Source organism: Phascolarctos cinereus, unplaced genomic scaffold (genome assembly GCF_003287225.1).
Source record: "Phascolarctos cinereus isolate Bilbo 61053 unplaced genomic scaffold, phaCin_HiC Scaffold_1;HRSCAF=81, whole genome shotgun sequence".
NCBI lineage: Eukaryota > Metazoa > Chordata > Mammalia > Diprotodontia > Phascolarctidae > Phascolarctos > Phascolarctos cinereus.
Window position 1 is genome coordinate 258228722 of NW_027555514.1, and position 25779 is coordinate 258254500.

At 39.0% G+C, this 25779-nt stretch overlaps 1 protein-coding gene across 1 annotated transcript in view; it reads right to left on the minus strand.

Moving 5' to 3' along the window:
* Positions 1-25779, minus strand: part of ATP2B1 (ATPase plasma membrane Ca2+ transporting 1) — a 67162-nt gene that overhangs the window by 18102 nt on the left and 23281 nt on the right. The window contains 11 exon segments of the mRNA XM_020993513.2: positions 376-463; positions 1101-1280; positions 2701-2938; positions 8125-8366; positions 9963-10205; positions 14010-14224; positions 15884-16045; positions 19849-19887; positions 22346-22486; positions 24848-24973; positions 25060-25314. Of these exon segments, the coding sequence (XP_020849172.1) occupies positions 376-463; positions 1101-1280; positions 2701-2938; positions 8125-8366; positions 9963-10205; positions 14010-14224; positions 15884-16045; positions 19849-19887; positions 22346-22486; positions 24848-24973; positions 25060-25314 (1929 nt within the window).

Here is a 25779-nt window from a genome sequence, read left to right on the forward strand (position 1 = left end):
ATAATTAAAGATTACTATTAACTACAATAGTTTAGTTTATCAAAGAAAATGAACTGGTTTCTTTTGGGGCAGCAAAGAAAAAATTAGTTTTAAGAATCAACAACCTACTTAGTATCCAAAAAGTTAGTATTTCAGAAACACTGGTGTTTTGCATGGCTACACATGTATAACCTACATCAAACTGCTTGCCCTTCTCAGTGGGGAGGAGAGGAGGGAGGGAGAAAATTTAGAACTCAACATTTTTTTAAAAAATGTTAAAATTGTGTTTCTATGTAATTGGGAAAAAATAGAATATTAAATAAGACTAAGAAAAAATAAATACTATACTTTTAATCATCTGAAATGCTAAGCATTTTTATTTAAAAACCTGATTACCTTTAACCAGTGTGTGCTTGTCAGTAGGAGATGATCTAGCAAGTACTCGAAGCTTTGGCCAAATCTTGTCTATGCGTTCTTGTTCAATCTGCAAATTTAATCAGGGTTAAAACCAGCCAATGCTAATTTATTAAGTGGCCATTCAGCCGCCCATTTTTTCTCCCCTCCAGTCTACCTTCCATTCCACTCCCCAGATAATATTATACAGCCTGGATCACTTTCTCAATTTCAAAACTTCAACTACATTTTTCCAAATACCTATTGAACAAAGTCCAATCTCTGCAAGCCTGACCCTTGTAGCCTTTGTAGCCCAACCAGTATTCCTAGCTGTTGGTTTCATGCATCATCTTCTTCCCTCCCCATCCCTCCACAGTCTAGCAGATGAAATCTCCAATGTCTTTTCCAGTCCAACTCAAATGCCTCTCCCATGATGCTCCTTCCCTGATTCCACAACTGTACTGGACCTCTACCTCTGGCGACCTTCCCACCTAAGCTAGAGTACCAGTTGGGCAAAATAATATCATTATTTGTGTAGGTATTTTACCTCCCCTTAATATTAGCACAGAAGATGCTAAAGGACAGAGGTATGTCTCCTTTATCTTTCCTACCTCTATGGTGCCTGGAACAATGTATTGCCCATAGGTGGCAATAAATATTTGCCAAGTATCATTGCCTTAGCTGAAAATTATTAAGAATAAATTCAATGATGGACTCAAACAACCTACCTCTCCTTTTTCATTCCTTATTTTTCTGTTGAAATCTTTACCTTCTAGGCACAGGAAATCTTCCCCAGGATGCAAAATACCACATTTAGAAGCAATAGCACGAGCAGTATTAATATTATCACCAGTGACCATCCGCACAGTAATTCCAGCCCGCTGGCATTTTCTTATTGCCTCTGGTACCTGGTTTGCATGGAAGAACCTCATCATTACACATACATGTAGCCAAAACTATTACAGGGAGTACCCAATTCCACATGAGATTACAGGTCCACAGAAGTATCAAAATGTATGTGTATATCAACTATATATGTGTGCTCACATGCACATATCCACATTAAATATGCACAGAAGGATGCTGTACTTCCTAAAGCAAAAATCTTATCTAAAAGTCTGTGCTGCTACAACACTCACTCAAATAATGAAAATTTAAAACTAATCACTATATAAAACCTTGGTTTTGTAATACAAAATAATTAATTCTTCAAGATGTTGGCTTTACATGCACTGATTTTAGCTGAGCTATAAATTTTAAAGCTTAAATGAGAATGACTCCTAGGGATTTTTCATGAGTTGTGGTCCAGCTTAGAGATCATGTATGTGAATGGTTATACTGGTTAATCTTTGACAGTGTTCAGATTTGATTATCTACATCAGCAAAGTAGAATAAAACAGTAAAAGAAATAAAAAGTGAAGTAAAACAGATAATAAGTCATCTGTATTTAGCTTCTGAAGCTACATGATTTTTGGGGGGTTGTTGCATATTTACCCTCCTGATAACATAAGATGAAAAAATAGGCTAAAATATGCAATTAATTTGCATTGCCCCACAAAATAATTCATAGTAATCCCACCCAGAACATGCTGGAGAATAGGTAGAGAAGGAAGACACAGCTTTGGAATTAAAATCTTATAAATAATTCATTTATGAAGAGTGGGACTGTCCTTTCCTTTCACCTACTAACATACCCAATTCTCATATTCTAAGATGGTAAAACAAGCAATCCACATGAAGAAAACTTTTCATGTTAAAAATACACTTTGTAAAAAAAAAAAACTGAAGAACTTTCATTCTGAAATGCTAAATAAAATCAAATAAACTTCAATGTTTTGTCCTCATAGGAAGAGCATGTTAGCAGCGCACCATCACTGTAAAGGACAAAGACAGGCAAAGATCGCCTCCATCTGTAAAACTTGACAAGCTTTCAATTTAGTCTGAAGGGGAAGTCGTTAGAATGGTTTTCCTTGACAAAGAACTGGTGTGGGAGGGGAAAAGAGTCAATAGTATCTATATGTACTCATAACCCATGGAACAAAACCCATGAATAAAAGAAATAACCTGAGTACAGTAAGAAGTATATGTGTATCATCAATCACCGCAAAAACAAGCAATCTGCCTAATGCTTTGAAAACACATCAACATCTTTAAAAGATGGAACTTTTTAACCAACAATTTCCAAACCATCCTTTGCCTGACTCCAAAGAAATAAGAGCTTTAAATAGTCACACTCCCAAAATTCACCAAAAAACCGATGATGCGATCATGCTCTTTAACTGTCCCCCTAAGAGGCAGGTGAACTGAACTGACAGAAGCATTCTCTACCTCGGGTCTCACAGGATCTTCTATCCCCACAACAGCAATGCATGTTAGGCCTGTGACAATATCGTTCTCGTTATCCCACTCTGGCTCAGGTTCTCCTGCTGGGAAATCTCTGAATGCAAGACATATAGTTCTTAGTCCTTCAGATGCCATGGGTTCAATCACAGTTTTAACAATATCATCCCGGTCTCTTGGTCTGAATACCTTTGCTTCACCATTAGCACTCAAGATTTTGAAGCATCTGCAAAAAAATGTAAAAGGGTCACGCATAAATAAAGATAAAAGCCAAATCCTGTATGTTGGGTAAACTTTTAAGCAATGTGTTAAGCCATTAACTAGCTATGTGACAAATCACTCAAGATTTCCGAGTATCAGCCTTTTCACCCATAAAATGATCATTTCTAAGGTATCCTTTGACCTCTGGAATTCCACCCTTTAATGAAATTGGTTTCAATTTGAGCTTGCTTGAAATATCCTGGGGCCTGGGATTCTGCAAGGCTCTCCAAGCAATACTTTTTAGGTCTGCTTTTTTCTGACTGAAGTTTGTTTTCTAAAAGAGATGCTCTGTTTCTATCACTGACACTTCTTCTGAGGACAGATCTGAACCAAGGAAGATGAGTCTTCCTGACTCAGGCCTAGTGTTCTATCCACTGCCCCACCTAGCTGCCCCAAGTCACAGTAAGTAACCAAGTATTGTCAAGCAAAATCAACTGTCCGCTGTCCATGGTTGTTTCGCTAGGACCTTAACTGAGGCAGTGAGTGCTCATTCACTTTCATGGCATTTGAAAAAGAACATAAGATGACAACTACTTTGCCAGGTGAGATTTCAGGTCCCCCTGGCCCAGAACCGCCCTGAACCAGTCTGTATCGGTGAGGACGATCATTCTTGGTTTGCTATGGGGCTGGGTCATACCCTCTGGGGCTTTTATCAAACCATCTGGCTAGCTGGTACTCAGGGGACTTTTGAAGGTGGCAGGAAAAACCAGTGAAAGGATGACAAGAAGGTAGGAAGGAGGCATACAGAACCTGGTGGGATGGATCCAGGAGGGACTCTCCCGCAGAAACCTGGGCTGACACCACTGCCTTTTAAAAGAAGAGGGACATCCCAAGAAAAGGCCTGTTCTTCCCTCACTACCTGATGCCTCTTTTTATTCACAGACCCTTCTGCTTCTTCACTTTTGTCTTTCTGGTCACTTGGTTTTTACCTTCATCACTCTGGCTTATGCCCAGAGTCAAACCTCTGCCTATTAGAAATCTTCTGAACTGAGGGCTTTGAGCCACTGTGATTGTGGAGTCCTAGGGAGTGACCCTCAAGGAATGGTTTAACAAGTTGTGTATATGTATGCAATAGCTTGTTATCACTCTGTAAGAAATGATGAAAGGGATGAAGTCAGATTAACTTGGGAAGAATGAAATGAGCAGAACCAAGTGAATAATTTCTATGACTACAACACGGAAAAAAATGAACAAATGAAAAAAAGCATTTATTTAGCACGTATTATGTACAAAATGTTGTGCGAAGTGCTAGGGATCTAAATGTAAAAGGAAGGCAGTCTCTGCCTGTTTCTCTAAAAAGAAAGAACAGAGGTGTTAGCTGCCAAAGCCCCACGATCCCTCAGGTAGAAGGGCAAGGCAGATAGTGTTTTTCTTCTTTCATGTCATTTCCTCTGATAAAACCACAGTAGCTATGGATGCCAAGGAGGCAGATGGTCTCCAGGGCTCTTTGGCTCAGGGGCTTGGTCCATCTCTCCTCATGTCTGAAGGGAGGTGGTGGTGGTGGTGGTGGCGGTGGCGGCTGGACATTCCTAGCACAAGCTGCCTTCTGTTTCTTCTCTTAGAATGCTCTGAGGCTTTAGCTAGTCTGACTTATCTGTTCTACTGGTAGAAACTAGTCAACAACAGGCAGGGATGGCTGCCTCCTTCTCCAGAAAAGCTATTTCTCTGAAGGCATGACCAGTGGTCTGCAGGGGTGCTGCTAATCCTGCCCATCAATGACAACTGATCAGTAGGTTGGTGGTGGCAGTGTTGAGGACGGTGGGTTTATTCCCCTGAAGGGTTGCTCTCCTCAATTATAGCTCTCTGTGCTAGCCTGGAAGCAAAGGTTGTAGTCTGGAGGCACTGCTCCGAGGGCTCTTGGCCTCTTGGTCCAAGGTTATCTCCATGGGGAACTAGTGGTGGAAGTATGACACAACTGGGCCATGCCATCTTTCTTCTCCCTCAAGGTGGCTTCCCACTTCAGTTAGGCTGCTTGCCTGCTGGCAGCAGCTGGTCCACATTTGGTGAAGATGGCTGGTCCCTTTTCCACATGGGCTGTTACTGTCAAGAACCCTGAAACACTTAAGGCTATGATCCACACAATGAAGACCAATGATGAAGCATACTATCTATCTATTAAGAGCTAGAGATGCAGAATGAGACACAGCCAACATATGAATTTGTTTGGCTTATCTGTGCTCACTTGTTACAGGGAATAGTTTATTTAGCAGGGGAGAAGGATGAGGTTTTGGAGAGGGGAAGAGGTGATGGCTAGTGAAGATGCCTGAAAGTCATTGAAACATTTAAAAAATGCAAAGAAAAGCAATTTAATGGAGGCATAGTCAAATGAGACAATTTTGAAACTAATATGCTGAATTTATTATAATTTTAAAAATAAAAGCTACAAGCAATAGATTCTGTTCTTTTTTGTATATAGAAATGTTGATGTTTGTGAGTATTTGTCAAGTTTAGAATATCAAAGAACAATCTTTTAAAAACTGAATGTACCCCTACTACTATGGATCTTATCTGTCCCTAGTTGACAGTGTAGATATAAAAATTGGAAATTAACTAGTAAAAATGCAGTGCTCATTCTACAATGAGGGGAAATTATGTAAGTGTCCCAGGGCACACATTAGCAGCCTTTAGCTTAAAAATTAATAAGTAGATAGATAAATAGATAGATAGAATTTCCTTTGATTCTATCAGTTTTTCTCAATAAGCTCACTGGTAAACCATACTCTTGAATGACCCCCCCCCCCAAAAAAAAAGTAGCTGAACCCATGACTTGCAACATTTGTACTTAAGAAGTTTTTTTTTTAAAGAAAAATGCTTCATACCAACTTGTATTAAGTACAAAAGGAAAAACTGGTTGTTGGGTTTTTTTTATGAGGAACAGGAACTTGCAACAGACTTTACATGATCTAAGGATTATCTACTATAAAATCTACTATAAAAATACAAAAGATGAGCAATCACTTTTGGGCCAAAAACAACTGGTATGGATGACAGTTCTTAGCTACAGTGTTCTACCATAGCAGCTTAACATAATGAACATTTCTACAGCGTTTTAAAGATTCCAAAATGCTTTCCATCAACATCGTTGCAAACCAAAATAACCTGGCGAGGTAGGTGCTACGACAAAGGACGTGCTCAGGATTATTCAGTGTAGGATCCAGGGCAGGATGCACATACAACCTTCCTGATTCCAAACCCAGCACTGCCTCTCCATTTTATGGCCTATTGCCTCTTAAATAGCTATACAGCATATAAAGGTAAGCACATCTCTGTATGCTTATTTGTACTTATAGATGTAGAATCTAGAGACACAGCATGATTTTTCTGCAATGTTTCGAATGTATGTCACGTGGATGTTTGTCTCACACATAAAGATCTGCCTTTTAATGTGATGCTAAAATGGAAATGAGCTTTTCTTAAGAGAATTTTGGGTCATTAACACTTCATCTGGATGATGTACTTCATGCAGGACCCCCTCCCGAGTGGCACCTCAAAGTCCTCCTCCTGGGGGGCTCTCGTAGGAGCGGCAGAGGCCTTTTGAGAGTTCTGGGTCACAGTGCCACACTCAGGCTGTCAATCCAGCTGATACTCCTCACACTACACCTCCTTTCCCGGTCATATACACAGTAATATCAGCTGATCAAATGAAGTAAAATATAAAAGGCCTTTTACAAATCTCAACAACCCTGGGCAATAAAGTGCTTTTTTTGTTTTCCGATATGTGATTTAACTAGTGGGAGGGTACTCCCTCTTCTGTGCAGACTGACACCAGCTCTCCAACTTACAGTACTGAGGGAATTACCCCAAGTACTGAGATAAGTAACTGGCCCAGGGTCACATAGCTGGCAAGCAGCATGGGTTTGCCTAAGGCCAGTCTGCTATGTCTACGTTTATCGTGATTATTCCCACTTTGCAGATGCCATGGAGGCTGATGATGTGGGGGGGAGATTAGCACCCAAGTCCTCTGTGAATCTATCTACAGTTCTTTCTACTCAATACCACAGTGATGTCCTTTGTGCCAATTTCTCACATACAAGTATCATATACCCTACCCACAGCTTCAATCCAACTCTATTTTCTATAGGGGAAGGCTAAGCTGATTTCTTTCAAGTGATCAGAGATTTCACTGAGGAGGCCTTACAGGGGCTTCAAGACAAAATGAAATCAGCACAGTATCACCCCAAACAGGAGCATGCAAGTACATGTGACTTAAATAAACATTTATCATATGCAGTTACAATATCCTAATGATAAGAGCACTGGCCCTGGAGTTAGGAAGATCTGAATTCAAATCTAATTTCAAATCTCTCTAGAAGTAGTAAGTAACTCTTAGGCTTATCTCTTAAGTTCTGATTCCCATAAAAATCTTTATGGATTGGTGTATGAGCAAGGCACCATGTGAAGAAATTTCTCCACTGATAGAGTCCTCATTTATTTGGACTTAGTTCAGGACTTTTCCCATGATTCCAGTACACAAATGTTAATTATATGTCTTTCTGGTTTATGTTTCATTTGATACTAACAGACAGAGTATCAAAAAAGGTGGGGAGAGGATATCACCATGCTTTCATCTGCCACAGAATTTTGTATGACTTTACCATATGCATGGGAGACATCTTTCTGGAAGAGTCTTTAAAGCCATACTTTGCTGTATTTGCTGATTTTTCAATCAACAAACAATAGTTATAGCAGGAGTGTGTGTGTGTGTGTGTGTGTGTGTATGTGCGCGCGCGCATGCGCACGCGCACGCGTGGCCAACCCTTCTCCAACTTCATATATAAACACCATCGGTGTCAAACTCAAATACACATGGGGGCCACTAAACTGTACATAAAGATCTCTGTGGGTGCATATTGACTTAGAAAACCACACGGTAATGTTATCGGGGTTCTACTGTATTTATTGTATTAAATGTTCCCCAGTTACATTTGAATCTGGTTTGGGCCACTCTCAAGATTATTAGGGGCCATATGTTTGACACCTCTAGTATGGACCATACAAAGTACAGTACATTTATGGATAAACAAATAATAATGTACTGAGACATAGGTAATAGCTTTGTGGTTTCATCAAATAACCAATGTACACACACAATACCAATCCAGTAATTCACATTACATCATGACAACATGATTAATTCTATAGTGGTCTTACTTTTTAAGAATGATCTCTGATGCTCCCTTGCTGAATATTCTGTAGCTTCCATCAGAATTTTTCAAGACAGTGCTCATGGATTTCCTAACCGAGTTGAATGTGTAGACTTTGTACAGAGCTTCTTCAGGGATTTCATTCCTTACATCCTGATAATCTCGTTTTAAATCCAAAACAAACCCCAGCAGGGCACATTCAGTTTTATTGCCAACATGACGCGGTAATCCACCTTCTCTCTCTGGTGGCTGTAAGAGAAGAAAAAAATCAGAACTTAGCTTCATTAAATATCTTTGTTTCTTTACTGAAGGAAATGTAAAAGGTTATTATTTCTTAAAAAAAAATACAAAAGCCTACGTCAAAAAAGTTCTCAAATGTTCAGGGAATACCAAAGTTGACATCAAATACCGTATAAATGTACAAGTTCACAAAAATTTTATTTAAATATACACAAGATAAGCATCTCACTTGGAATATCATTTAGTAAAACAATTTGACAGGCTTTAAAGTAACACCTTACTCAGACTCCTTTTTAGAAGCTGAAACTGCTAGCAACTGTCAGGGCTGAACGTGGAGCACATCTTTGATACTTCAGTCTGTCACTCCCGTTCTTCGTAATAACTTTGTTTACATTTTTATATGGAAATAATATGGAAAGAGGATGTTTTAAAAGTAAATTGGGGGGGCAGCTAGGTGGCATAGTAGAGAGCCCTTACTAGCTGTGTGATCCTGGGCAAGTCTCTTAACCCCACTGCCTAGCCAAAAAAAAAAAAAAAGTAAATTGGCGGCAGCTAGGTGGTGCAGTGGAAGGAGCACTGGCCCCGGAGTCAGGAGGACCTGAGCTCAAATCTGACCTCAGACACATACCACTAGCTGTGTGACCCTGGGCAAGTCATTTAACCTCACTGCCAATCCCCCCCCCAAAAAAAAGTAAATTAATGTTTTGCATTATTAAGTTAAATGACTCCTTGGGAAAGTGAATTATTTGTACTTTACTGTGTCAGTTTACGGAGATGATAGAAGGTCTAAGACAGGTTTATATGTAAGCCAATAACATGGCAAATATTACAGTGAGTTTTTAATGCATTTTTCTTTTAAATAATCTTTTAAATAATTTACTTCTGGATGAATATAAAATTTTCTTAAAAAAACAAATCTTAGTCTTTAGCTAATTAAGAATTGAGCTTCACATAAAGCTATTTAGGAAAAAAACTGATGAGAAATTAAACTGATCAAAACAAAAATTGTTTTAGCAGGTGAAGCTAAAAATAAAGGTTGAGAAATTAGCAATGTATTTAATGGAAAATATATTGATTTATGAGAACAAATCCATCCAAAGACTAATGACCACATTACACATTTACGTGTCTTTAAATTATAAGAAAGCAGGGCTATCAAGCTCTCAAAACATTTGGATGATAATTCATAAAGTTCTCATGGCAGCATTTTATTTATTACCAAGGCAGTGGGGTTCAGTGACTTCTAAGGTCCCTTCCACCACTACATTTATAATCCCATTAATGTGACAGTAGCCTGGATCATCAGGCCTGGTGTAAAACATATTGGAAAATTCACTTTTAAGAGTATCACACACAGGGCAGCTAGGTGGCGGAGTGGATAGAGCACCGGCCCTGAAGTCAGGAGGACCTGAGTTCAAATCTGGCCTCAGACCAAACACTTGACACTGACTAGCTGTGTGACCCTGGGCAAGTCACTTAACCCCAATTGCCCAAAAAAAAAATCACCTCCCATATATATATGTGTGTGTGTGTGTGTGTGTGTGTGTGTGTGTGTGTGTGTGTGTGTGTGTGTGTGTGTGTGTGTGTGTGTATAATAAGTCTTACCAATATTTTTGATGTATAAGCACAATTCACAGAAATTCCAGTTACAAGACAGGACAAAATGCTTGCTGGAATAGCATCAGGATCAGGAACTTTTTTATAGTGCTTTTCATTTATGTAAGCTTGGACGACTGTCATTCTATTCATGGTCAGCGTCCCTGTTTTATCTGAGCAAATGGCTGTTGCATTTCCCATGGTTTCACAAGCATCCAGATGTCTTACTAGGTTATTATCTTTCATCATTTTCTATAGAGTAGAAAACCAAAAGAAAAAATTTAGTTGCTTACAAATTCATCATTACATTTCAAAAATGAAAACTAAACAGTCATATTTAATATTCCTAAGTACACGTTATCACATAACATGGCAAAGCTTTAATTTAACACCACAAAATGATGAGGTGACCTGGCCTATTGAGGAATACTATATGAAATCCTTGGTTTTTGCTGCATCCATCATTTGCTACTACCTAAAAACCTACCTTCCTCTCCCGTTATCTTAACCCTGTATTTTATTTAATTGTGTATATCAATGACCCTGAACACACTGCAGAAAAGAAGCACCCCTGTACAAGTTCATATCACTTTATGATGAACTTTACAAAGTAATTTCCTGCAAAGAAATACTTTAAACCAAAAATCAAGCACCTGAAAGGAGTATGCTGCTATGGTGATATTGTAATTCAGCTTTATTTATTTCTTTTTACCTAAAATAGAAAAGGGTGCAGCTGCACAATACCAAATGTTGGTGCTAACAATCCTTATACGAAGTCATTTGATATCTGGTTAGCAATTAGAACTTAAAAAAAAAAGGCATTTACATGTTACATTCTAAGCTTCTTATTCATTTAATAAAACATTTATTTTCAATAATTATTGCCTGGTATATGAAAGGCATGCTGCTGGGAACCAAGCATCCCAAAACCCCAATATAGTTGATAATCGCTGCCCTCAAAGAACTTATGTTCAATAGTGAAAGGAAGGGGCAGAGACGGGAATGGAAGAGCAATCAGAAATCACTTCATTGTGAAGCTTGGTCTAAGGCTCAAAGAGAGGCAGAAGCCTGAAAAGTCTGCAGGAGCTGAGGAAGAACTGCCTTCCAAGAATTAGACCTAGTCCTTGTGCCTTCATTGAGGTCAGAGACAAAATGTCACATTCAGGGAACAATTAGTTTAGTTGGTTGGAAAACAGCATGCCCAAAAGAGAATAATGTGAAAATGTAATCTATAGTTAGATACTGGAGGGAGAGGGGAAGTCAGGTTAAGGACTTTGTATTTCATCCTAAGGGCAATAGGGATCTAAAAAAGGGTTTTGGGGCAGGGATCATACTTAGATCTTAGGAAGATCATCTGGGTAATTATCTAAAGGATAGATTAGTTGAGTGTTAAAATTAAAGGTAAGGAGAATAAACAGCAAGCTGTTACAACAATCCAGATAAAAAGCTGATTTTTTTGGAAACCCATTCAAGGTCCCTTCAAATTCCAAAATCTCTCTCCTATAATACAAACAGGCTGTGCTATATGCTGGAAAACTGAGGGCTGGATAAATCACTTTTAACTTAGCTAGTGAGGGAAGCTTCGCCTTTCCAGACTGGAGATGATGCCCAAGTTGGGCCCTAAAAAAACAGAAAACAGAGCAAAGTGAACCCATTGTCAGCCTACGTAGAATGGAAGAGTGAGAGACAGCTGGAGGGCAGCATATGCCTTCAAGGACAACCTCAATAGTCTCTCCCATGACAGGAGGGGTGGGTTTTTCAAGCAGAGGACAGACAATTAGGGCAGTGAATTAGGAAAGGAAAGTTTTGTGGGGGAGCAATGTGAGTGCTGTATTGTTGAGGGGATGGGCTTGAAAAAGAGGAAGTTTTTTAATAGGAGAAGCTAAGTTCAGTTTGGGGTACTAGTGAAACATCTCAGAAAACGTATCCAGTTAAACTATGTGATTTGCTGAGGTCAAAGGCAGTTGCAGAACCTTACAAATTTATTAATAAACTTTTGAATAGAATCAGAATACATATTAAGTTATAGTGAATTAGGCAAAATGGGACACTTTATTTTAGAAGTTATAATCAGTTATTTTGTGAGAATTAAGAACAACACTAATCAGGATTTTCCTCTCTTCTATCTCAGTCTTTGGCCCCCAAATGTACATACAGCAAATAATTACTAAGACACTAAAGACAATTTCTAGGAATGACCTTTACAAATAATACAGAATTTAGTTAAGTTTAATGGCTGGGGAAAAGTTAAATTACATAAGGGCATATACACCATGAAGAAAAACAGCATAGAAAACTTGGCATAATCATAGGAACTATACCCAATATAAAGGTCTGTAATAAAAATGCCTTGTTTTGAAGGAAAATGATTTTAAATTCCTTTCATGATACTCAATAACAAGTATTAATTTGTTGTCTTTCTTTTCCTGATCACCTACCAAGTCAATCTCCTTAAATGACTGTGTACATCAGACTAAGACTGGGATTAGTTTAAACGCTCAGAAGTCTAAAATCTTAATTAACAATTGAACTTTATATCCAAGTAGAACAGAATTAAATTACATCTGCAATTCATCTTTCCCATTTTCATTTCATTACAATAGAAGAATAAATAATTTGTTTTCAAAAGGGAGATTCCTCCCATGTCAGGATTTAGTATAAACATTTAGAATATTATAAACTGTAGGATCACTAGGGCAAGAATTATAGTTACTTTACATAGCACACTGTTATCATTTCAATTTAAAGGGAAAAAGTGGTATTTATTCAAGTATCAAATACATGTGTAGCATTTTTCTAATAAAAAAATTTAGGCTACAAAGATTTTTTCCAACTCATTCTTTTCATCAAATATTTGTGTCACTAATGTGTGGAACTGCCGTATACAAAGACAAGTGAGACTGGATTCCTGTTTGTAATCTGGCACGTGCAATCTAGTAGGGGTAAGACATAATTAACTACAGCGCAAAGGGGATTATGATTACTGCATAAGAGGTAGCAGATGCTAGGAGAGATCAGGGGAAGAAAAGTGTTCTTTCAACACAGATCTTTACCTTTAGCAAATGACACTTTACAAGCCCCTTTGGTTCCATAAGATAGGAAGCAAAGTTGGTTTATAAGAATACCTACCAGGAAAACATGACAGTTACAAGGTCTGCAATAAAAGTAAAGAATGAATCTGGAATTTTAAGGCAAATCTCTTCAATTCTAGACATTCTTTTTTCTTACTGGAAGAGAGGAATTTGGTGTTTCCATCACTCTCAGGTTGTTCCTCTATAATGCTCTGATGCAGAGAGGCAAGAATACCTCCCCGAGGAGACCTGAGCAGCTTTTGGGAGAATCCAATGCTTGTCTCACTTATTAGGACAACACTCAAAGGTTCTCTTAGATGAAACACAGCATTTTCCAAATATTTTTCCCAAATTTTCCAAATAGATTATTAAGAGTCCAGTTCAACATGAAAAGAAAAAAGCCTAAAATGAAAGTGCCACCTTATTCAGAGTCCTCAGATTCCTAAAAGCATTTTGAGAAGGCAAAAACCCTTCAGAAATACAAGTCAGGGAGACAACGGAGTACAGAGGAAAGAGTACTGACCTTGGGCTAGTCACAACCACTCTAAGGCTCGGTACCCAATCTGTTAAATGGGAGTGGGAGGAGAAGAAAGCATTGGCTATATCAGAGCTTCTCAAAGTTTTTAGTGTCAGGACCTTGTACAATCTTAAAACAATAATGAGGGGGGACCCCTCCCCCCAAAGAGCTTATATTTATGTGGATTATAATTATTGTTATTTACCACATTTGGAAAATTTTAAAAATCTTATTATTAAAGTCTTGACCTTGTAGACCCCCCTGAAAGGGTCTTGGGGGGACTGCCAGCAGTCCAGGGACCATACTTTCAAAACTACTGCACTAGGTGACCTTTAAGGTCTCCTGCAGCTCTAGGTTCAGGTCCTGTGATTCACAATCTAGAGAGAAAGGGCAAACTTGATTGATAAGAATTCCACAAATACATTTTAAAAGATTTATCAATTCTTGAGTCATTATTGCAGTACTTACCTTTACAGAGTAAGCAAGTGAGATGGTTACTGCAAGTGGAAGACCTTCTGGCACTGCTACCACCAGAACTGTGACTCCAATAATGTAGAATTTCACAAAATATTGTATATAAATGGGTGTACATTCCGCAAGCCACGGTCGTTTCTGAACCCAAAATGTGTCGATTACAAAATACAACACAAGGATGATAACTGTGATTGCAGACATCAGTAGCCCTTTCATTGAAAAGAAGGTTACAGAATTACTTAAGAAATAAGACATTTTAATGTCTTGACCTCTAATATGGATTTTCTACGCTAAGTTCACCCGATGATGTGGAAGTCAAGCTTCAAAGCTTGAAACCATCCTAACCTATTTTCTCAAACTTCTACTGATTTGCTCAGTTTATTTGTACTTCATAAAATGCTTAGAAAGAGTAAAACGGGAAGGGGAGAAATTCCCTAATGCAAGTCACTTATCTCTTCTGTTTTCCAGAAAGCAATGATACAGGCAACAGCCTTGAGAAACAAGCTCAGCAAAAGTGGGCAGTTTTACATTTCTCCAAAATGCATAGAGTCACTAAAATGGGAGGAACACGATGGGAGAAACATATGATAAAGCTAAATTTCTTTGCAGATTGTGAAATTAAGTTTCCCAGATAACTTCATTACTTTATAAGCTGGGAAGTCTTAATTGAGAAAATTCTATATCAAAACACATTTCAATACAGAGAATTGTACATGCGCGATTTCTTTGCAATTTTAGATAACTTGTATGTCATTACTATTAGTACAAACACAAATGATTACATATCTTATATATGCTTAAGACTATTTTGCTCCAAAGTAGAATTTTAAGCTTTTTGTAAAGAAAAAAAAATTAAGCCAGGCTGTGATTCATCAGCATACCATTAAAAGGTAAGTCACATATTTAGGTGATATGAAATCTCTTATATCTAAGTCTCCAGTTCAAATCCATCCTTTCATTTAAAACTCTCAATTTAAAACTCGGCACCCAACCACACATTTATATAAATTAGCTGGCAGTTGTTTCCTTGTAAACAGTGAGTTCCCGAAGAAAAAAATGCTTTTTTAACCCCAAAGCACTATTCAAATGCCTCATGCAGTATTCATATTCAAAGATGATGCTAGGATGGTTTTGCATTAAACATCCATCTGCTTTAATCTGGTCTCTCTCGTGATACTGAATATTTTCAAGGTTATAACAGGGGCTAGGAATACAGTGTGTTATCATGGTATAAACCAATGTGTCCAAATCAGGGACTGAAATGGCAGTTTTAGCTCCATGCCAACACCGGTCCAGTCTGGGGAGCGAGGGTGGCAAGGGAGAGGGGAGAGGACCAAAGCTGTGTCATGGTGAGGAGAGCAGGTTGTAGCTAATGCCTTTCTGAGGTTCCTTCTGCTGCTAGTTCTAGCTCTATGAGGCACATCAGCCCTCTTCGCCAACTTCAAAAGCCTTAAGAGGGTGGCTTGGGCACTGAAAAATGAAGACTTGCTCATAGTCATATTACCACTGTTGTCTCAGAGGCAAGGCTTAAACCCAGTCTTCTTTAACCCCAGCCACTTTGCAAAGTTGGGTCTCAGTTACAAACTAAGCAGAAAAAAAAGTAATGGTGAAATCCTATTTGAATCCAATATAATTAAAGTGCCTACACAGGTACACTGAGAATTCTCAGATACCTTATACTAGGCTATCGCCTCTAGTTGAAGAGAAAAATAAAATGAGTTTAAGAGGCACAGCCTTTCTAAATGACTTTTTATTCATACCCTCAACACAGAACTTTGGCTCCAATAAGTAAGTGAAACAAGCAATCTTTAAAAGGAAAAAAACAGACAAAACATTTAAAAAATCTTATTTTTTCCATTACTTCATACCTGCTTTTCCAATCTGAACTGCCAATTTTGTGAGTTTCCCTTGTAAAACAGACTTTTCTTTCTTTGGCAAGTTTGCTTTCTTTTTATCTTTCTCATCCCCATCTCCTCCTTCCTCACTCTTCAATGGCTGCATTTCCATGGCTGCACCATCCTGAGCTTTTGCTAAGATTAAAAGTAAACATACATTTAAAAAGCATTATATTACTGGTAAGATTTATATCTTAATAGAATTTTTATTTATTTCTCATAACCTAGAAAATGCTTGGCTTCTGATTGATAACCCACTCCCCCATACCAAATACAATAAATGAACATTTATTATGTAACTATTATGTGCAGATTATTGTGTGAGCCACCAGGAATTAGATGAGACCCGGCGCGTAAGAAATGCAAGTCTAACGAGATCCCTCCCCCACAGCTCCCCAAACACTTGATTAGGATTCTATTTAAGTCTAATAGAATAAAACACAAATATTATTTAAGTATATTAGTGAATTACAAAGCAAAATGATATTTGTAAGTCCTAAGGAAAAAGGCCATTATCAGGCTGAGGGAAAAGAATTTAAATGAGAAAAGGGTACCTACAGGAAGTGATGGGTCTCAAGGAGCAAAGGAAGACTCAGTAAAGGCACAGTCATGAAAAATATACTGGAATGATCAAATGAAGCAATGTTAGTAGTGAATGTTCAGAAGGTAGACTTGCCCCATGTTTAGCTAAGGTATATAATGAAAGGAGGAAAATAATATAAACTAAGGTTGGGAGGACTGTATGGTACCAGGTAATTGAGGGCTTTGAATAACGAGGTAAAGAGGATTTTCTTTTTAGCAGAGGTGTGACTGTCACCTTACCAATGCATTATTTTGGGAGCCACTACAAAATCAGAGAATTTCAGAGTTCACAATGACTCCCACGGCCATCTAATTTGACTCATATCCAGCATTTTCTGCTTCAAGATTCCATGAGGGAGAATGCACTAGAGTCAGTTCCTTCCCCTTTAAGTCCAAATTTACCTTTCTGAGACTTTCACCTGTTGCCCCTTAGGAGCCATCTGGTCAAACTAGACATGGAAGAATTATCTCTACAGCACACAAAATGGCCCCCTGGCCTTTGCTCAAACACCTCTAGGCAGAGGGAACCCAACTAAGGTCCTTCCTATCAGGTGGTTTTGTTAAAGGCTACTGCTTTCATGAAGCTTCAGTTTGCCTTCTCCCTGTTGTTCCCAGTTCCATCCTCAGAGGCCACAAAACAGCCCTTGATCTACTTGGAGATACCACCCCCGTCCCACCTCAATCTTCTCATCTGCAGTGTGAGACTCCCTAGTTCCTCTGAGTAACTGACTGGATATGACAGACAGCAAAATCAAAGATCACACCAAGTGTGGGAACACCAGGAGATAGGGACAGACCCTAAGAGAACGCCACCATTAGGAAACAATGAGGAAAAGGTGGAGACAGACTGGGGAGGTAACTGACTAGGAGACTACATCATTGACAGCGGAAAGAATTTCCAGTAGAAAGGAGTCAACATATTTAGTATTAATAAGCTAGAGAGGTGCCAAGGAGGATTAAGAATTTTAAAAGTCTATTGGACTTGGCAATCAGGTGATCACAAAGCAGTTTTATAAGACTGGTCAGGGTAAGCATCCATTTGCAGGGGGTTGAGAAGAAAATGGGGAGTAAGGAAGCAGAAATATAGGTGAAAGGGAATAGCTTGGATGGGGTCAAAGGAAGATTTTCCTTCTTACGACACAGAGAACAAAGCATCTTATAAGTAGATGAGAAGGAGCCAGAGAAGAGTAAATAATTTAAAATGCAATGTAGGGAAAAGGAAGTTATGAGATCAGGGGCACAAAAAAAGGGTGTAGTGTGAGTCAGTAGCAGAAATTCCACTGTGACTGTAGGGAAGAAAGACAAAGAATTTGGACAATAAGAGTGTTTGTGGGATGACAGCGAAGCTGAGGGAGGTCACATATTCTGACCCAAATCTCTGTGAATTAGGATGTTAAGTTTCCTCTTCTAAACAAGGGTGCCGAAGGAATGGCTGGAAAAGAAACGATTTGGGAGGTGAAACCAATATGGCAACCTGAAAGAAGGCAAGCAGATCAGCTGACCCTTACCCACTCATGCAAAAACCTAAACGTTGCATTAGGCTAATAATAACCAAGAAATCCAGTGAGATGCTACAGGAAGTGATTTCTTCCAACACAGCACTACACAGAAGTCAGCCAGAAGTCTGCAGGCAAAAGGAAAAGGAGCTGCCAGCCAAGCCAGAGCCAGCTCAGGCAAGCAAGCCAGCAGCCTCCCAGCATGACCAAGGATGGGCCAAAGACATGTGTACCCTGCAGGGCTCTCTGGCCACAGGCAGGAAGAGCAGAGGATGGCTCCCTGGAAGAGCCCCAGAATGGTTGTAAAGCCACAGCAGGGGATGCCGGAAGCCATCAGGTGAAGCAGCAGCCTGTGCGGAAGCAGCCGCACTCAGACCAGGACACTCGGGATGCCAAGGTCCCTAGCAGTTTGAGCCTCAAAGATCAGGGGGCCCCAACTCCAGGAGACAGAGGTCAGCACAGAATCTCAAATCATGGCCAAACAAGGCTGACCACTGCAAAACACAGCAAATACATTCACAGTTTGATACAGAAATACACCACATTCAATAGAGACACAGGTGAGGATAGGAGGAGGGGTCAAAGGGAAGATAATAACTGGAGAATAAACAGACTAAGCAAAATAAACACCCTGCTCATGAAGAAGGGATGAAGATAGTGGAAAAAGTCAAAGGGACTACAGTCTAAGGGGGTCCCCCTCAATTTTAGAATGTCTGAAGAAACTATGATATATGAATGTGATGAACAGTATTGTGCCATAAGAAATGATGAAAGAGACAATTTCATAGAATCTTTGGAATATGATCTGATGCAGATAACGAAGGGAGTAGAAGAAGGAGAATAATTTATGCAATGACAACACTGTACAGAAAAACAACTCTGAAAGACTGACACTGACCAAAGTGATGTGTAGCCACTGAGGGCCTATGACGAAGTCTGCCACTCCCTTGCAGTCAGAGAGGGCTGGACCCAAAATACAGAGACTGTTGTTTGTGGAAATGTCCACTGTAGGAATTTAAGGTTTTTTTTTTCCTTTTAGGGATTTCTTCAAAAGACCCCTGAAGCAGTTTACAAAAATGTACAGAAAGAAGTTCAGAAGAACAAGGAAATTTCCAAAGAAATGTGTGGAATTAAGTGATATAAAGTAGAAATTCCTGGCTTCATGTATAATCCTCTTCCTTGTGTTCTCCTGTGTATATGAAAAAAAGCTCTTTTTTCATGCTTCCATTCAGAATTTAAAAAATACAATTTAGAAAAGGTTTGGAAAACTCTTTTTGATTAGGTGTACAGAAATGAGATTAAGATCAGAGAAGGACTGATGAACAGAATCGAGCGTACAGGTAAGGTGTATCTCATGAATTTTGGATGTGTGAAACCAGCCCAAATTCTTCTAATAATGCTCAGCAGCCTAGGGTGAGAGGGGGTTACGCCCAAGGAAGATGATTCACAGGCTGGGAAGAGTATATGGTAAGAGGGCAAGAAATATGCAGGTGAAAAGTAATAAAGGATAGATCAGTTCAAAATTGGGTGGAGTCAAATATCCTAAGGGTGAAGTTACAAAACGTTAACTATCAGAAACATATTTACGCTGATGGAGCCAAGTAGATAAGTCACAAGGCTTTGGCAAAGGACACACCAACTACTTCAAAAACCATAGCCTTTGTTGACCCCATTATCAGCAATGTGGTGGCTAAGATACATTGTTGACCGCTGCATGTCTTATTATAGGTGCTGTTTTTGAGCCAAGAAGGTAAGCAGAAGAGACACTAGGCCGGTTGAGATTTTTTACATAAAGCAACTGCATTCCTAAATTCCTAAAAGGCAGCTAACTACTTGGTAGTATTATGCTTCTAAGTTTACCTTTGTTGCGGTTCTCAACAGTTCCATCTTGTTTCTTATCTGTAAGGGAAAAAAAGAGAAGTCAGCTTTTGAAAAAGTAGTATTTGTAAACATGAACTTATCAAATGGTAATTTAAAATTCTTCCTATAGTAGCATTATTACGTTAATAACAGTAGTAGTATATTTTGCTTTATGGCTTACTTATGGCATTTTGCTAATTATGATTGACCCGCATGGTCATTCACATTTGAATAATGAAAATATAATATTTGAACATAATATTTGGTTCTCTATAATTCCTCACACTCTTTACAAGTTTTGGACAGTCTACATTATTTCTTTCATATGTTGTAGAAATATTCTGTAGTGTATGTATACTTGTATTTCTAGAAGTCTAATAACATGGATAATTATGAAAGAGCTAGAAGGGACCTTAGAAATCATCTAATTCAAATTGTTCTAACTATAGATCAGGACACTGGAACCCAGAAGGGCACAGTCTTTTCTGAAGTCAAACACCCAGTCAAGAAACTAACTCAGAATCTGTAAATCCCAACCTGGTGCTCCTTCCACTTACCTAGCCTATGCTGACTGTAGGCTGATCAATATTTTAATTACCATAACTTAAAATGGCACAAAAACCCAATATTTTACTGCCATAGTTGATTACATATTAACTTAACAACAATTGTTAAGGTTGTAAGTCAGAGATGGCTAAACAATTCCAATAAAAAAAATTAAATGATTCTTTTCTTTAAAAAAATTCTGAATTTAACAGCAAAAAGAACCTATAATAATTTTAATAGGGAGACAAGAGCATTAAATAGACTGTAGAGGATACTGTTTATTCCACAGCTTGCTTTAAAAAAAAAAACAAATTCCCTGTTATTTTCAAAACTGCCCTGCTTGTGTGTGATTCCTTAGGAAATAACTTCTGTTCTCTTCTGTGCATTATATAGCACGGTTTTTTTTTTTGGTTTTTTTTTTTTTTTGCTTTTTGGTTAGGCAATGGGGTTAAGTGACTTGCCCAGGGTCACACAGCTAGTAAGTGTTATATGTCTGAGGCCACATTTGAACTCAGGTCCTCCTGAATCCAGGGCTGATGCTCTATCCACTACACCACCTAGCTTCCCCTATATAGCATGTTTCAATAGCTCCTTCCTTCTTTGGGCAGTTTTCATTTTTGATTTCTCAAAATACAGTTACTGGCTTCACAATGAATTTGAGCTGCCACTGTTAAGCCAAAGCTCTGAGACTTCCCCAGGAATCAAAAAGGATCTCAGAAACTATGTAATCTAATCTTATTTTACAGATGAGGAAATACAACTTTGAGAAGCGAAATGATTTGTCTAAGGTAGCACAGAGGCAGAATTCAAACCCAGGTCTTTTATTAACATTCCAAAAAAATAAGGTAATAGGGATCAAAGGATAAACAAACAATGTAATGCAGATTAGGATGGGCTCATGCATTCCTCTTTCCTTCAGCAATCTCTTTACTGAAGTCTCTCCCCAGTTCACCTTCCAGGGGGTGCTCAAGTTACTTTCTTAAAACATGAAGCCTGGCAGGTCACTCCTCTTTCAAGCTCCAGTGGCTTCCAGTCACCTCAAGGATCAAATATAAGCTCCCTGGTTTGCACCTGAAGCCCTTCGATCTTTACTACTGTCATTGCCACACGGTCCAACCAAATCGGTCATCTTACTGTTCATAGTCAAAGATTTAGCAAAGTCAACTATGGAGTACTCAGGTAGATAGGAGGAAAAGAGAGAGGGGTGTTATGAGAACAAAGAGAGGAGAGGACATTCAGAAAGGGAGGGTGGTCAACAGCAAAACAAACAAACAAAAAAGCAGAGAAGACAAGAAAAATAAGGACTGGGAAAAGGCCAAGAGAGTTGGCATCAGGATCACTGGTAACTCTGGAAGTAGCAGTTTCACAGCTGAACGATGAAGTCTGAAGCCAAACAGCAAGGGGCAGGTGAGAAGTGAGAAGAACGGAAGTACAAGCAATGAAAGCAGACAGCTTATTGGCAATGAAAAGTGAGCCCAGACAGCATGACAACGTGGGGTGGGAGGGAGGGGCGTGAAGCGAGGGGAGAGAAGAAGGTCAGGTGAGGGCTTTTTAATGGCCTGGGAAGACCTATGGGCAACAGGGAAGGGATCAGTAAACAGGGAAAGACTAAAGATTAAGGACAGAAAGGATGACTGTGGGGACAATCAGAGGGACACAAGGAGGAATGGGCCTAAGGGTTGGAGAGCGGTGTTGGTCTTGGTGTTTGGTCAAAACATCTTTACTCTCCCTGCCCTTCCTCCAAACCTCTTTCATATTAAAACGTTTAATGGACTGTTCCTCAGTTCTATATTCAAAAGAAAGTACTGTGCATTTTATAGAACATAAATACTAAAAAGGCAATTTAACAAATTTTTTCTTCATGTCTGCTATAACAATTTAAAAAATAAATCCTGCAACTATTTTCAAATATAAAAAGGTTTTTTTTAAGGAATCAAAGTACTGTATTTACTTTTCTTTTCTTTTTTCTTTTCATCTTTCTTTTCTTCTTCTTCACCTCCAGCCCCAAGTAAGGTAAAAATAATTCCAGTTTGGGAGTTCACACCCACAGCAGTAACTACCATTCTTCCAGAGCCTTCCATCACATGGGTACCTGCAACAACATAAAATCTAGTTTCTTCATTGTACAGTTGATGCTATTAAATAAGAACTGTTAAACTAATGTTTTACTAAAAATGAAGAAAATGTAATTACTAAAGATTTTCACAGACGAGTAATCAAGATAAAGCTCTCAAAAGTAGGCACTCAATTCCTAAGAAGTTTTTATGAAACAGAGGTAAATTATTCAAAGTACTTTCAAACTAGACACTTATTTCAATGGTGATATAGTTTTCCAATTACTTAAACTTCATTTCTGTTAGACACAAAAATTAACGGCAGATACAATACTCTTTGTATAAAAGGATAAATAGAAATGTTGAAGTACAAACAGTTCAGCAATTTTTATTGCTTTGATCCAAGTAACACTGTCAATTCTAGATGTCTGGTAAATATCTGTGGAATAAGTTATACATATACAACGAATTATCTATCTATCCCTATGTATATCAGGAAAGTGATTCCAAAGAAATAAACTGTTTTCAAGTTAATAATCACTTACTATCAACTTTCTTCATCTGCAAAATGAATGGGGAGAGTGGTAGACCTGATGTGTGGAGAGAGAGGTCTTTGATAGCTCTAAATCTGTGATTAAAGGCTCCCATTCTGAGTAATCATCTAAGAGCTCATACAGTTGATCCATCCCTCTCCCCTCTGCTGGCAGCCTTCCCTTGTCTTGAGTCTCTAAACATACTTCCCCAAAGCAAATAAGAAATAAATAAAAAAAATAAAACAAAACACCCCCTTGATCTTTCTCCCCTGACCAAGTTATCACCCTGGATCAGTCTCCCTCATTCACTGCTCATATTTACAGAGAAGCTGCCAATTCTTCACCCCCTCTCTACTCCTCAGACATTTGCAATCTGGCCTCGGTCCTCCCCAACCCACACTCAGCCAAGCAACAAGCACTCATTAAGTATCAGGCTTTGTCTGAGGCTGCTCTGGGGATACAAATTAAAAAAGAAAAAGAAAGAAGAAAAACAATCTGTTCTCTCAAGAAGCCTACATTCTATTGAGATGCCAAAGATTTAATACCTCCTTATACTTAACTAGTACAAAATCCTCCTAAATTCATAAACCTTCAGCATCTCTCTCAAATTACAATTCTATACACCACACAACAATCAATCTCCTGAACGCCATAACGCCGATTGCCCTGTTCAAAAGCCTGCTGTGGCTCTGTGCTGATGCCTCTAGGAGAACACCATGGAACTCAGCTGGGCATTTAGGACAGGCCCAACATGGGTGCAGCCACCTCATCAGCCCACCCCCCAGAGCTGGAATGGACCAGCTCCACTGCTGAGATGGAAAATCCTTCTGCAGCAGAACCTGATAGAAGCTCCGGGAAGGAAGGAACTTTTATTGTTGTCTTTGTGCCTGCTCTAACACGTAGTATGGGGTCTGATATACAGCATTTAATAAATGATTATTGAATTGAATTATCTTTTTTTCCCCAAACACCCAACTCAAATGCCATCTCATTCATGCAAACCTTCCTTTATCCCACCATCTTGAAAGATCTTACCTTCATTCAACTTTGTAAATACTTTGTATCTCTCCTTTGCATCAGCTTTCTTTTTATGTTTCAACTGTCCTAAGCTTCCTTAAGGCAAAGACTGCTCAGTCTTTTGTCTCCATAATCCCAGAATATGCTTAAAATAAGTGTTGAATTTGCTTAATTGGATAGATTCATTTTTAGACACTCAAATACAACAGGTCCAAAAATGAAGAGAAAAGTATAAAGACTTACAAGAGGTTAAAATTTTTTTTAGATAATTATTTCTGGACTTGGCCTATGATCAGTGTAGGGCATTCCTCCTCACATCCTCACCCCACCCTACCTTCTCTCTGTTCCTCAAACACAGCCCCCATCTTTCATCTTGGTGCCTTTGCAGTGGCTATCTCCTGGGCATCCAGAATCCTTCACGCTTCCTTTAAGATATGGTTCAAGCATGCCCCACTTTCCACCTGCAGCTGACCCCGTCACACACCACATGCTAGGATTTCCCTGTTTAACTACCCTATTCTGTATATGTGGTTTCCCTGGATAGGACGTTATCTCAACCCCCTGAGAGTAGTGATTGTTTTGTGTTTCATACTGGTATCCTTAATGTCAAGCCCACAGTAGACCCAGAAATGTTCGTTAACTGCTTATCCAATGCTGATCAATTACTCTTCTTCGATGGATTCTTTAGAGCTGTGCTGGGCCTTGAGAGATCAAGTAGCTTGAACTCACGTTTTCCTGACTCTGTGGCCAACCTGTCCTCACTAGGCTACACTGCCTTTTAAATCATGACAGTTTAATGTTATCATCATACAATTTCTAATTTACATAGCTTTCATAGAGAATGCAGACCTGATAAAAGCAAGGGATCTTTATCCAACGTCTTCTTAACATGATCAGATTCTCCAGTCAGTGAGCTTTCATCAATTTTGAGATCATTTCCTTGAATAAGTATACCATCGGCTGGAAGAAGATCACCTAGAACATCAAAGAAGGGGTGTGCTGTAGATGAGATCAGGACCCCAAGGTCAGGGCTGATGCACTCGTTCTCCTAGGGTACTCACCATATTTCACTTGAGCAATGTCCCCAACAGTAATGTCAGCTACCGGGATCTGAATGACTTGTCCCCCTCTGATGACCGTGAACTTCTGCTCTTGCTCAATGCGACTCTGCAGACCTCGGAACTGCTTCTCTTTACTCCAGTCGTTGAAAGCCGTCACTAACACAACACACACTACTGACAAAAGGATGGCAGCTCCTTCAATCCAGCCAGTTTCACCTTCGCCTTCTTCTTCCCCAACAGAAACTTCTCCACAAACTATACGGAAGGAAAAGCATCAAGAAAAGCAAAACCAATGGGTGCTGTTACCATGGCTATAGGTTAGTAAAGAAATTGAGGCAGCTAGGGGAAACCACAGTGCAGAGCACCAGGCCTAGAATCAGGAAGACCCGAGTTCAAATCCTGCCTCAGTTCCTGGCTGTGTAACTTAACCTCTGTCTGCCTCAGGTTTCTCAACTGTAAAATGGGAACAACAGCACCTAACTTCCAAGGTTGTTGGGAGGATCAAATGAGATAATAGCTGTAAAGTGTTTAGCACAGTGCCTTGCACACTGTGAGTGCTAAGTAATTTTTTGCTATTGTTATTATTATTATTATTATTTTTAAGCTCTTACTATGTGCCAAGCACTGTTAAATGCTAGGTATACAAAAAAAGGCAAAACACAGTCCCTAGTCTAGGAAATAAGCTAGGGTGGGAATATTTTTGGTAGTTTGATATTCTAT